Source organism: Varroa jacobsoni, unplaced genomic scaffold, assembly GCF_002532875.2.
Source record: "Varroa jacobsoni isolate VJ856 unplaced genomic scaffold, vjacob_1.0 scaffold_684, whole genome shotgun sequence".
Lineage (NCBI taxonomy): Eukaryota > Metazoa > Arthropoda > Arachnida > Mesostigmata > Varroidae > Varroa > Varroa jacobsoni.
This window is the reverse complement of record NW_019213586.1, coordinates 1-14,572: the sequence shown is the minus strand read 5'-3', so window position 1 is coordinate 14,572 and position 14,572 is coordinate 1. Positions and strand designations below refer to the sequence as shown.

General features: G+C 36.0%; 1 protein-coding gene and 1 long non-coding RNA gene across 2 annotated transcripts; one reads left to right on the top strand and one right to left on the bottom strand.

Annotated features, from left to right (window-relative positions):
• Nucleotides 1-1,427: 1,427 nt before the first annotated feature.
• On the bottom strand, nucleotides 1,428-5,575 carry LOC111262629 (uncharacterized). Its single transcript, XR_002681746.1, has 3 exons — nucleotides 5,525-5,575; nucleotides 4,578-4,738; nucleotides 1,428-3,205 (listed from the first exon to the last, which is right to left on the bottom strand). It is a non-coding gene; the product is annotated as an uncharacterized LOC111262629 (long non-coding RNA).
• Nucleotides 5,576-6,595: 1,020 nt separating this feature from the next.
• Nucleotides 6,596-13,683, top strand: LOC111262631 (tetratricopeptide repeat protein 38). Its single transcript, XM_022837027.2, has 8 exons — nucleotides 6,596-6,994; nucleotides 7,997-8,137; nucleotides 9,537-9,694; nucleotides 9,840-10,002; nucleotides 11,678-11,761; nucleotides 12,488-12,634; nucleotides 13,166-13,302; nucleotides 13,482-13,683. Exons 2-8 carry the CDS (start codon nucleotides 8,002-8,004, stop codon nucleotides 13,539-13,541), a joined length of 885 nt encoding a protein of 294 aa, XP_022692762.1. The 5' UTR covers nucleotides 6,596-6,994; nucleotides 7,997-8,001; the 3' UTR covers nucleotides 13,542-13,683.
• Nucleotides 13,684-14,572: the final 889 nt, after the last annotated feature.

The following is a 14,572-nucleotide window of genomic DNA, read 5'->3' as shown; positions in this document are numbered from 1 at the left end:
CTAATGGGCATTGGCTCGCTTGCATTTTTGTTCAGTTAGGTTTTTCGATCCTTAGCGCTATTTTAAACCTGTAATTACTTTGATAGGACTGATATTTTTTTATAGTTTAGGATAGTTAATGAACTATCAGAACTTTTTACTCATATCTCTTACCCTATTTGATGAAACACGACTTTAATAGATACCCTCATGGGCATCTTTTAGTTTCATTTAAAAACATAATTCCGTAATTTAACTATTTAAATAGGCAAGCAAAGGGTTCTATTTACCGACCTTACTAGCCTGGAGGAATATGGTAGGTGCAGATGACTCAGATGGATAACCAGCATTGTATGCTGCCCATCTACCCACATTATCCAATATATATATATCTTTGTGTGCACTTTCTACTTTAATCTTTCAACTTTGCTAAAAAAGAGGCTTTCCTAAAAGTTTCTTTTTAGGAAAGCCTTTTCCAACAATTCTAAGTATTGCGCTTTTGTATTATGCGATTGTCCAATTTTTAGCACTAGTCATATAAGGGAGTTACTGTTGCAACAGCTGTAACAGAAAAGAGAACTGTTCGGCTTATATAGCGTAACCATTTATTTACGTTCGATTCTAAACAGGTTTACAAATTTTAAAAGAAAACAAATGTAACTTCCTAAGGGCTACATTAGATATATTTACGCAGTAAAACCCCTCAGTACGTTATACGTGCCATGAGATACATATCGATTATGACTGAATGAAATTTGAAAATCTGACTTTTATGGATCTGGATTCCGCAGGTAATAGCCATAATATAAGGTTTCTTCTGCGAATATCAGTGAATTCGGACATAGAAAATTCTTTACTAAATGCATATCTAAGAGGCTTTATATTTATGCAAAAATACTTTTTTTTTTTCAGGTCAAAAACATCAGTAAATCTCTTAATCTCAATAACAAATTTAGGTCAGGAAAACAGGTACCTACGCTAAACTTCCCTATCGCTAAATCCGTTTTTCGGCCAAGGCTAAAGTGCATAGTGTAGGTTAAGATAAATTTAATGGCTCAATCTGTACAAGCATACTTTACAGTAAAATTAATGTTATTTGATATATTGTATTTAGCAAAGTTGGTGTATACTTGTTGTAAGTTGATGTTACTGAAGCTTACTCGAACCACCGTTAGAAATGAATTCTGTGATTGTACCATTGGTGTGCCACTTTCGTCAGCCTAGGTAGCAGTGGTTTTGTACTTTCGCAGTCCATTATCGTCCACTGGAGCTTTCGACAGCCTGTGTCGTAGAAAACAACATTAGTTGTAGAGTAACAAAAAACATCCAGAGCACCAAAACACATACAACGAAGTTCCAACGATATGGATTGCTATGTTGATAGTCCGAAAACAACACTACTGTACTTGACCACAGAAAGCGTCGCGTCAACAAAAGAAAAGTAAGCAGAGATTGCTATTTCCTTTATTTTTCACAAATCATCGCACTGTTTTTGTTTACTAGCAGGCGTGTCACTTAAGCGATGCATGACGCAGCCTCGACACAACCTGAACAAAAACAGAAAAATTATACATTTGAGGTAATCACTTGGACTGATTAGGCACAAAAATTGTATTCATTTTCGATTACTTGTATGATTTTCAGTGATTTAGAGCTATTTTAACGTGGAAATTTATAAGCAAGATGCTCACGCTAACACTTTTAAAACTGTATGATAAATTACATTTCTTAAGAATTTTATGAATAAATAGTGATATGATTCGTTTATGATATTCATTTCAAAACGGGCTCAAGTGAGTATTAAGCTCGAAGGAACCAAATAGCACGCTTTGCATTGCAAGTACTCAATACCTGAAAAACGCAACCGTTTTGGGCTACGGTTAGCTTAGTGGTGGGAGCAAACCATTACTATAACAATGAATAATTTGTTCAGTCGGTTTTGTCTTCTTGTGCATTTGTCTTCCTAATCTGGTGAACTTTCGAATCATTTACCGACTTAAGTAAGAGCTGTATTTTCATACTGTATGAAATCCATTAAATAACATTTCTTATATTCTATACAGCTAGCAAGCATTGTGTACAAATACGTTTAGAATAACAGCATACCGGAATTTTCATGTTATGGTTTTGTCATGCCCAGGCAGCTCTTCTTCACACTTAAAAGTATCCAATGTGTCCTCCCGTGTGGCACGCCTAACTGTTATACAATAACGGATACGATAGGTTGAGTAGAAGACGTACTATTGTTTAAAATGCAGATGCTCGGCAAAAAAAGAGAAAGAAGAGGTGCGTATGGCACGGCTTGTTCGCAGTATTACATATTATTACAAAACCATAGGCAAATTTTGACGCTGATGCGACTTGCTTAGACAGAAGAAATGCAGACTGAAAAAAAGAAATATGACAACATCTTTGTGGTTGCCTGGTACCGAGTAGTACAGAACATATATTTCTATATCGAAGTATATGAAGAAGTATAATGGATCGTATCAAATGATTACAGTTATATGACCAGAAAAATACATCCACAAAGCAGCAGTCTAATTTAATAAAAGAGGCAGGCTACTGAAATAAATGGTGTTATTGATCCGCCTTTACTTCTAAATCTCTGACATAATTTCTGACCGGTTTTATGCACGTGTACGATAATTTTCTACAACTCCTAGAAACAGCTTTCGGATCCCAATCGTAGGTATGCGTCTCGGATCTGCTTTGATTTTGTTCTTGAATCCTTTTATCTTACGGGTATTGGTTAAGCTTTCATAAAAAAGGGAAAAATCACAGGGGACTGGATCTAGCAAGCACAGGATTTGAAACAATACAGGTCTTGAATTTTCCTGCAAAAAATTTTCCTGCACAGAGAATATCGTGTAAACCGGTACATTATCGTGGTGACCGGTTGTAGTCAGAATTTGAACTAAATTCAAGTTTGCTTGTAAAATCCTCGGTGTGAGTTACTCGTCTCAGAGTAATTCTCTAATAGTTAACCCAGTATTCCGTTAGCATACGTTGTTCAAATATTCCTACGCCTTTATTTGTATTGCTGTGATAAGTCGCCTAGGACGATGGTTGTCTTTAAGGCCCCTTCTTGTGTGACACCAATTTCACACTCAACATTGACTCATCGTTTATTCCCCAAGAGCTCTTTGCAAGAGTGGCGCCGCTTGTAAGTGCTTGACTACATTCTTGATACGAAACATGACCAATGCTTTTCACATCAATGGGTCTGCAAACAAAGACACACATTTGAATGCTCTGAAATGTTGACTGTGGATACAAGATACAGAGGCTAATGTGACGCAATATGCCCAGTTACGAGCCTATTAGATTGTCGAAAATGCTTGAACTTGCTTTATAGAGATAAGCTATCTGACGATGTTACCGTTATACTAAACACAACTGGAACGTCTCCGTACCTGCAACACTGAACGAACTAGTAATGGGATCAAAAGTATTTTTTCGACAGCTGCAGTTGTGAACGAAATAAACATTCTGATTATCGCAATTCAAGAGAGCCGAATTCACAATTATATCACCTACGTTCGAGACCTGTAATGTATCTTTGTAGCAGCTCGCAGAATTGACTCCACGCAATAATGTCTTAGGACGAACTGAGCACTATGTTCTTGAAAGATTATTGTTTTCCATCCATCCGTTCTGGCTATAGCTCGCGTTCTTGGCCATATGGGAGACCACGCGTGGGACATTTAGTTATTCGCTGTTGTCAGGATGGCGCACGCTGCATTGGCACAAGCGGATCAGTCTATCGGATTCCGTAATTTGAGCGTATTGTTGATAATTAGGTAATAATCTTTTGATACTGGCCAAAAACATATTCCAAAGCGCAATGTTTGTTCCTAATATAAGAGAGATTCAGTATACTCGTGGCTAAGTTGTACAAATTGAAGCGTTAAGCTCCGTCCCTAGGAATCACCTAGGTCGCTTAAAAATTTGAGACATGTTCAAGGAGAAATTAGTTTGCCCTTATGCTGTAGCACAGGTTTTCGCCTGTGTGCGGTGCAAGATACAGGATTCTGACTGTAAGGTTAAAAATTGTTATATCTATAACGTAAGAATATATGTTCCATCCAAAATGTTAGGTGTTTAAGTTGAAAGCCATAACTCACCAAAGGTTAAGCCAATGAATTTTAAGAAGGTAAATTGTGTTGGAAAGCTAGTTTCGATCTGGCTCGGAAACTACTAGAGTATCGAGGCTTTAACGGCGATTTATTTATATGAAGTCTATTTACAAAACTAGCGTATATATGCGGCACATTTTTCTAACAGCACATACATAGTAGCATTCGATATATGTTGAATTATTTTATACAAACATAAGATTAAAGTATTTTATTTTTAATTGGTACTATAAGCATTGTAGGTTAGCTATCAATAATTTTCAAGTAATACTAGAATGCTAGTAAATGCGAAAGTTCTATATAAATCGACAATAATAGGGACGTTTTTTATCAGTTTCTCTCATGCTTCAACACATTTTGTTGAAGCACTCTATATTTATTTCGTGCTACACATAATCTAAAAAAACTAATTTTTTACATTTAGATCCTTCAAAAATTTTAAGATTCAAATATGCTTACCACAAGTACTATTGGTACAATTTCTTAACCCTTTGAAATTTGGCTCTCGTTGTTGGAGCCCATATGAACTAGAAGCACACAATTTTGATAACTTCCGTAGACCAAGCAACATATGACCGCCAAGACAATACGATTTCACTTGCTCACCAGCATGAATCGATCTGAAAAGATGAAGTCGATTCAGACATGTAATTCATTCAAAACAAGAAAACAAGCAAAAAAAAAATGTATTGTTGCAGGTTGAAGCTAGCTATAGCACGTTCGATACCTACAGCGCGGTTTAAAAAAATAAGAGAGTACTCATTAATTTCTACATGTTTATAAAACATGAAGTCAAGATCTGCTTTCAAGCGTGGATCTACGCTAAATTAGTTTTTCTCTAATTATTACCTATAGGGTAGCTAAAATGGTTAGGCAAACGAAATAAGATAATGGGCTATAGCTTTTTATTGACCTAAAATCGTTTCGTATGATAGCTTTGCTTAGTTGCCTGTACTACACGAATCCAGTTTGTATTAAGTCTGAAAATCTCTCAAAATATTTAAGGAAAAATAGAGTAGCCCCTATAACATTTTATCACCATTTTTGAAAATATTTTTTTTGCACTTACAATTAACGAAGTTTATCGAACGCATTCGTTAAACTTTAGCAAATATCTAAAATTACAGTATATTTATTTTATAATTACAGTACGTGACAGAGTTCTGTCTCAAGTATTGCTAGGATGAAAAAATATATGTGTAAAGGAAATTACTTTTTCTTTTCCATATCTCTATGTTATTTCCAATTTCAGGCTAGACACAAAGCCACAAAGTTCGTCGTTCTCTCTAAAAGTTTAATTGAGTACGATAAATCTCTCCTATCAATCAATAAAGGTTTCATTCTTAAAGCCTCGCTAAAGAAGAGCAAATTTTGTAGTGTGTTAAAGATTATCACGAAGTACTGACAATCTCAAAAATCAAAATGCATCGAGCTCCGTGACTGGCACAAGTTTCTGCTTTCTACAAGAGAATCAAGTTGATCTTTATATTCCATATATGGGCCCAGAAAAACACCAGATTTTAAATGTTGCCGAATCGTGAAAATAATCGTACTGCTACTAATGGTGCGTCATTTACTAATCAGGTCAGATAAAACAAACTAATGTAATCATATTAACTTTTTTATACTTTTTAAATAATAGTAATTGTCTTTTTCTCATTAGATGATTCGGGACAAGTAATCAGCTTATTCTGTTCATGTTTCCCGCTTTCTAAATTTTTTTGGCATTAAACATTTTTGGTTGTGATCTTTGCTTTACCTACTACAAACGTGACAATCTTGGTAAGCATATATTCCTGAGGGTGCCATGAGTCCACCATATAAGCGTTTTTTAAAACAGATAAGCTATTTTTAATATTTGTCAATTGACGAATCTGATTGCACAGATTCGATTGCACCACATACCTACTAAATAATTATCTTGTTAGAGTGTCCAAGCTATTAAACCGTTGAGTGTGATCAAACTATATAATACTTAATTTTTATTTATAGTATCTGGCAATGACACTTAGATAACAACTTAGTCAAGAAGCAACAACAGCAAACATGGTTTCCTGATACCAAAAACTTACTATCCTTAATTTACCATTTAAATCCAACCCATTACTCCATTTTTTGCAATCTATATGAATCTTTTTCATTCAGCCTGTAAACAATCACTAGAACAGAACTATAAGACAATCATAAATACACTACTAGATTCGTAAAGTGGACACAAAAACCGCGGTTGATGTAAAATGAATGTATTACGAACTAAATTTTTAGCGACATGACATAAATTTAAGAAAATAATTTAATTCAATATAACCTCATTTAAGTATTTTACTTCGTTTCGTCTCAACGATGACCGGCGGCTAAGCTCGTTAAACTGGTAGATAATAAATAAGCCAACCGATTACTGAATATATCTTACGTGTTCGGTCTCCATGGATTTTATAAAAAATAGGTTAAGTGCTTTGTTTGGGCCATCATTAAAACATCCATTTGCAAAGTTTAGTGTTTCTCAAAGACTCAGAGACTAGTAGATAAAGAATTGATTAACTACAACATGCTCTAAGGAATCGTTAACGAACACTGGAATCGGTAACTTGGTAAAAGATGTTGGGGGCAGCCGACAGTTGATAAACAACGATAGACCGCGGGCTTAGGCAAGCCACCGAAGAAAGGGCGCGATGCTATCGAATTTCATAGAAACAGAAAACGCAGTTCGCTTGCATCGGTCACAAACTGAACAGGAAAGCTGCTGCACACAGTACTTCCGCGTTGCTACATCCAGTGACCACTTATTGGTGAATTGAATCCGGGCCTAAAAGGGAGAGAACACATCAGCTGTTTCGCGTGACGATTCCTGGCTGCATATTGTTCTTCATAAAAAGGTTTATACTGAGTTCCTTTCATTTAATTAATTCCTAAATTGTTATCTTTCGATGTGAGTTATGCTTTGTTTTAATATAAGTAGATAGTAGGTAGCAAAACCGCCAGTAACTCTTATTTGAAGCCATTATTACAAGATGATTGTATTCCTCTCCATAGATCTGTGTACTGAATTGCTTTGAATTATGTCCTGATAAGCGAATGTTATAAAACGACTCTGATACTAGCTATCCAAATCTACAGAACTTTTACCCTCCTAACGGAGAATAGGTGCGAAGAATGATCAGGTTACACATTATCCGAAAGACAATAGCTACTGTTCAGTGGATATCCCGAGTAACCAACTATTAAGTTTTATATATGCTTTTTGAATCTCGAAAGGAAGAATCATTGACCTCCCTTATTAGCCTTAGTTGCCGTAGTATCATCAATTCTCTCAGAAGAGTAATAATATATTGGAGTATCACATGCTTCACTCCTTATTTCAAGAGTATAAGTTAAGGTAAGGATTCTAAGTAAAGGATTAAAAACAGCTCTTCACGAAAGTGTGTCTTAAGCGCCAATGCTTTCATAGTGCTTTGAATCGTTATAGCTGTTCTGTAAGCTAATGCTTACTACTTATTAGTCAGCTACACTTTACGATTTTATGAGCTAGTGGTGTCTACAGTAATGCTAGTTATAATATAATAATAATAATAATAACAAAGTTCTAGGTTGCTACAAAGTGCTAAGAATGTCTATGGTCGTAGCTCAATCTGCACAGGATTAACCCTTGAGTGCTCAGGCCAAGAACTTGCTGGTCTGGGCTTGCCATGCGTGTCTGCATTACGTGTCAATAAAACATAGTAAAAGACGTGGGCGAATTTTTTATTTTTTATAAACACGTTAGCGGAGTTTAAGTGTGACCCATGGTGTTATCTAAATTTTGTCGATATTTTATAGCGATAACACCATGGGTTCACACTAAAGTTTAAATAATCATTTGAAAAAACTTTTTTTGACAGGCGAAATGCCGTTTCATGTGTACCGCGATATAGCTGGATGGCAGTCTCAGAACCTTCCAATTACAACAACAAGCAATGAAGCATCAAGGATGTTCGACTCTTGTATATCGCAGTTTATTGCGTGGAGGGAGGACGAATATGGTATGTTTTTTACGTTATTGAAATTATCCATATTAAGTACGATCGATACATTTGAAGCGCAATATTTGAAGTACTTCATAGACTAGATACAAATATTTTCTTGTCTCTCGATAAATGTTTTCCATTTTCTTACAGTTAGGTAAATGTGAGATTGTAATAGTGTACGGCGGGTGGTTCAAAACTATTAATTTTTTTTTATAAGTTGCCGAAAAACCATATTTGGTGGAAAAATACCTGCCTTTAATTCGTTACATACACACAAGTTAGTAAAGTTTTTTTAAGAAAAGTTTTAAGCCATAATCGATTAAAATCCACGGGTAAGGATTTGTATTGACCGTAGCTAGTGTTTGTTGATATACGGTTAAACATTTTGTAACACATTTGGTCTAAGAAAATCCATAGTACGGTTTGCATACAGTTAGCGCAAGTTTTGCAACTGACTGATGAGGAGAAGAATGAAGATTTGTGTCGACTCTCAAGTTTTAATCGACTAACTTAGTAATCCCTGGAACACATTTTATAAAGACCTAAGCACTACATACAAAAATTGATCCTTCAAAGAATCGTTCAAGGCAGGATGGACGCACATGTAGTTTCAATACATTAAATTTGTCAGCGACTTCAATTAATATTATTAGCAAAAACCTAACTTTAACCTAATGAAATGGACAAATCGTTACCAGTGTTAGATAAATTTGATCTGATGGTTCCTACAAGTTTTAACGAATGGCATTGCAAATTTTTCTCGATATAAAATGATCGGAAAGCTTGTCAAATAAATATATGAATGAGTCCATATCATAGTGGGTTCTTGATAGTAATAATAATGAAGTGGTCTAAACCTAGAGCTAATAATATTGGCTACACTCTACACTTCAAGATCTCCATGACGATGATTGCCTCGATGCATTAAGATAGGTAATTCGTGAAAAAAAATAAATAGCGAAATTAGAAAAACAGTTAGCAACATAATCTCTGAAAACGCTGGCGCTAGTGTATAACAATAAAAGAGGGTACATTTAAATCGCACTAAAACACCAGCGTTTGATTTTGTCTTAACTTACAAAATTATGGTAGTTTAAAGAGGAGGAAGTTTAAAACAGACAGCGTGTTTATATGCATTAATTGATTTTCCGGGCAAAAAAAGTCTAATTTTGCCACACAGTGTTGAGATAAATGAGAAGTGTATAACGAAAGACACGTAATATTAATTGAAGGCACTTAATGATATCTTATTTGAGAAACAATGACATTGATATCTTATTTGAGAAGCTTTAAATATAAAAATGTCAATTAGTCGTTATGCGTTTGCTGTGATCCAAGCCGCGCGCCGATTTGGTACAATATTAACCGCTCGGGTTGCCTGTTATCTACGTTGTACATATCGTTTTTCCCTAAGGTCTGGGCACGGCGATGGAAAAAATGGTGTCAGCCGATCCCGAATTCGTCTTAGGCAAGGTGCTCGTTCACACTCTGAATCTGATTGGCACAGGTGATTCCGGGAAAAAAAATCCAAAGATCATCGAGGAACTCAAATTTTTACGCGGCATTGCCAAGGTACGTTTGATACCCTAGCACTAGCTTGTCAAGGTGTGAGTTTTCACTCGTAATCGGTGACACTGATGATCAACCGGTTTTCGTGTTCATACTCTGGTGAAACTTAACAGCTATGCGCTTGAATGATGCGGCTTCTTGTTTGCAGATTCAAGGTGTAAGCGAACGTGAGAGGCTGCACCTTGAGGCAGCCTTGCGTCTAGCTGAGGGTAGCATGCATACTGCCTGCGAGGTTTGGGAGAAGATCCTTCAGAGTCACCCAACGGATATGCTGGCTATAAAGGCTGCACATGACTGTTATTTCTACCTCGGTAAAGACATAAGTAGATTAAGGGAAATTTCAGCATCAGTGGAGCACTCAACCTCGTTAATCCTCTATTCAAAGCAAATACAAATCCAAGAGACTAACTGCCTGATCGCAACAAAAAATTGATTACTGTATTTAATACCGTACCACATTACAATGTGTGCACCGATCAAAATTAGAATCATATAACCTAGAAAATAAGATTTTTTTTGGTCCGGAACAAATAAATTACCTGTTGTTTGCCACGATTCAGATGAAAATAACGCGATTCTACGCGCAGAAAACAACATTACTGAGGATTTCAAATTATTTATTTAACAATTTAACTTTTATGGTAGCTAAACATGCATATCAGACAGGGATTCACTTCGTTAGTTACATGGATTTCTTATTAACTAAATGCGACCATATCTACCTTTCAATAACTAAGTCATCTCTTCTATGCTAATATTTTTCGTTGTTTATTTTTATATAGGATATGCAACCACAACATAGCTAGGGCCTTCAAATTATTACCATGCCATAGTTATTACGCCCTTCATATGTTCTTTTTACTCTCATTTTGCCACCAGCCCTCACAGCAGTTCAGGCCTGTCGTTTTTTTAAAATATACGGCAGATTTTTCATAGGGGTGTTCCACTACGAGATCTTAACATTGTCCCAACTCTCACGTTGTGGTGGAGTAAAACAGTCTGCTAACCCTAGGGATTACATGGGTTCGACGTGGAAGCCTTTCTTTGAACAAACATGATGGCATGGAAGGACTGTTGGCTGATGGAGATAGCTATTGCCTGTCAAGCAAGCATAAAATCTGAGCGCGGTGAATAAGTTAAGCTGTCTTGGAGGGGCATTAGAAAGAACAAAATAACAGATTTCAACAGATATGTGTCTTTACACTATCATAAATGACCGTTGACATAAGTTAGGTCAAATATTCAAACAGCAACGCATCTCACAAGAGATATTGAGCTTCCATGGACATTCTGTATCAAGCGATTGTTTTTCCAACTGTGTTATTTGCTGGCAAAAACTGCACATTTTAGTTTTATAACCCTTACAAGCATTTTGTTTCGCCAAGGTTAAGGAATGTTATTCCAATGCTACTACGCTTTAAAATAGAAACGCTATTTTCTGAAATATGCCCACCTCCAAAATGTATTCGAAAAATATACATATGACAGAGGACCAGACGTGGAGTATAAAAAAAAATCAAGCAGATTGAGATACTACCGCAAAATAGTAGTCCAAAAAAAAGTGAGCATTAAAAAGATTCAAAATGTTTGACATGGAATACATTGAAACCACCGCATTGGTTATACATTGAAAAGTATGGGTTATACATTTTAATCCATTGCTGGTTTCAAATTTATCTTTTCTTTTAGTTGTATGTGTTTCATCCTGTTGTGCTTTTTTCTTCACGAAACGCCGAAGCTATAAATAAATAGCATTTGAAATGTTTAAAGATACTTCTAATTGTATAGCTGAGGCGAATTCTTGAATTGTCAGCTCTTTTATGTGCATATACTTACATTACCCCCGTGACTAGATCATTCTTTCGTTCTTTTCGATTTTGTTTTGGTATTCAGTTCCACTGTTTACCCCACGAGAGGAGCGAAAAGCTAAGCGTAGGTTTGTTATAGGCTAAATTACATTCAATGGTTCATATGCTGTCTTTCCAGGCAAACAACAGGATATGCGCACCTCGATTGAGAGAGTTATGCCGAAGTGGAAAACAGACCTTCCTCTGTACAGCTACCTTTACGGTACATACAATATATCTTATTATCAGGATATTAGACAATGAAATGACGACTGTATTATATGATAATTGCAGGGCTACGGGGCCCTTTTCTGTAGTAGTGTCCTGAGCACTTTCGAGCTAGGAGCTATGAGGCACCCAAGGCAGAGGATAGCTGAAGGATCAAATACAAATGGTTTCAATTGCGTGCGAAGATGAAAATATTAGCCTTTATGGAATGTCAGATCTCAAAATGGAGAGAATAGATTGTGAAGATGTATTGAAAAGTTGATAATCAGAAAACACGTACTGTGCGCGAGGAATGTCTTAATTCGAGATTGCAAGAGAGTCATTTCAGTTTTAAAATGAGAGATTTCATTACCAATTCACTGTAGGGATTGTTGTTAATTTCTTAAGCTCAATTCTTTGTATAGTATACTATATGTAAATGTTCCCATATGTTAATTTAGGTAGGTTGCTGAATATTAAGAGGCTAGAGACGCAAATTAAGCAATCAAGCCTACAGTTAAGAAAAAAAACTCCCAGTTATTTAGACACGTTTTATACATACGGCTAAAACAGATAGTACAGTTCAGCATAGACCTGTAAGCATCGTTTTTGCGAAGCGTAAACATATACTATTCTAACTAAAGACTCACATTTACTAAATTATGAGCCTACCTTTGTTCCCTTACTCTATTTGACAATATTTTTCTATTATTATTTGTATTACCGAACGTTTCGATAACAGGTATGCAAGCATTTGGGTTATGTGAAACCGGCTCTTATGAAAAGGCATCACAAATGGCACTTCGGGGCTTAGAGCTTAATCGGAATGACGCGTGGGCAACGCACGCCAACGCGCACGTGTTCGAGATGACTACACAGCCCAGTCAAGGTTATTCCGATTAATAACGGTTTGACGTTCTATGAAGTTTATATAACTTCATAGAACGTCTATATATATATATATATATAGAGTGTATATGTCTCCGCATCACCATGTTGTAGCTAGCGCGAGCAAAAATATCCCCCCCCCCCGTCGCAGCCAAATAATGCAATTCCCATGCACTTTTAACAAAACTAAGACATGTCGGCGTGCATAAATCGAAGATGCCAATTGATATAATTATGTTGTGTCAAAACAAGAACTTATTGCAAATATCTTATAAATAATCAGGCAAATGCCTGATTGAAAATCTGATTCCCCATATGTACTGCTATTGCTTTCTCGCAGCGAAGAACTATCGTAGATATTATCTACAGTACCATGCGTAGAATTGTTTGTGCCGACTTACGGCAAACCTAATGAATGTTTAAAACTGTCGTTTGGCCTTGCTTAAGACAGTTCATTTAAAGCAGACCTAAAAGACTGAGTTTGAAGGCTATTAATTTATACTTTTTTGATTCTGTATAATTATGGTCGCAGGAATATCGTTCATGTCTCGAACGGTTGCAGATTGGCAGCCATGCGGCCTCTTGGCATGTCATAATTTCTGGCACTGGGCACTGTATCACATTGAAAAAGGAGAAACTGAGGCAGCCATCGACCTTTTTGATTCAGAGGTAAGCCATTCCTTTTAGTGCGTATTGTTTTATCGTACGTAGTCGTCCATCTTATATTTGTTACACTTTATTCATTCGGCGCTAAAATTTCTTGTTCTTTCGTCTATTTTACAAGAGAAGAAATACCGATCGTCGATAACAACGGTGTATTCGTTGGCTAACTTTTTTTTTTGTTTCAGGCTTCGTCTCTTATTTTCATTCATTATCATCATTCATATTATTATCAGAAGATGGTCTGAATTGCATTTGCGAAATTTTTTTACGGGTGTCATTCCTGCTCAAAGTTTCATATTGTTGTGTTGTGCGGAACAATTGAGAAAATCTAAAAACTTGTATAACTTCTAAACATTATAAAGGAGAATAAAGAAGACAATATTTTAACAGATATGTATTTCCATTTATATATATACATTGAGGTCAGCTATTTGGGAACATCCAAACAGGTGTGTATTTCTAATTTACATTGGTATTTGCACTCGTAAGTATCGCTTCTCTAAGAGAATCAACGGTAGATTATTTAAATTTGAACCTAATTTGTAAAGAAACCGTTGTTTTTTTATCGTTTAGTGTTTTCGTTACAGTTTCATCGGTTTCACAGGTTTCGAGGCATCTCTACTGAAGTGATAGGAAACCCGTTGTTCAGGTTATGTCTTGTTCAAAGTCTTTCGTGATGACAGCAACTTGTTCTTCCATTTGAAATCTTGAGATGTAACTACCTCGTCTGTGGCCTTCAACTTTTTAATCCCCGTCATTTAATAAGTGCACCGATAATAAGCTGTGATTTTGTTGCAAACTGTGATAAAGAAACTGTGATCAATCTTCAATGGGTTTTACCAACGCTCTTACCTTGTATAAACAAACTAGTCGCTACGCGTTGATTTCCGCAACCAACGATATCTGTGCCTCTAAACGTATTATCCCCTAATGACTTTTAAGTTGGTTACTTAAAGCTACCAGCTTATAGTCACAGATAACCAGAATTATCTAAAGTATTTACTAAACTTCGTTTGTCGTAAAAAGCTATTCTAAATTCTTAACCCAGACGGATGCTTATATGTAACGGGCACCAAAGTAAATTATTATAACCTTAGCACAAATGCATATCCTGACAATTCACCAATTCCTGTGTTGCTGTACACTGTTCAATACAAGTAATTACTCTGCAAAACATACCGTTTTGATTCAGGTTGAGAGTCTGATGATGAACTGATTACGTATGTCTATCAATTAGTCGAATATCCAATCAGCGAAGCTGAGCAAAGTCATATAT

Bases quoted from the DNA above. Each gene is read 5' to 3' on its own strand.
- LOC111262631 (XM_022837027.2), top strand. From the start codon at position 8,002: ATGCCGTTTCATGTGTACCGCGATATAGCTGGATGGCAGTCTCAGAAC. The intron at 8,138-9,536 runs GTATGTTTTTTA...TTTTTCCCTAAG, and splicing joins GTGGAGGGAGGACGAATATG to GTCTGGGCACGGCGATGGAA. The intron at 13,303-13,481 runs GTAAGCCATTCC...TTTTTGTTTCAG, and splicing joins TCGACCTTTTTGATTCAGAG to GCTTCGTCTCTTATTTTCAT.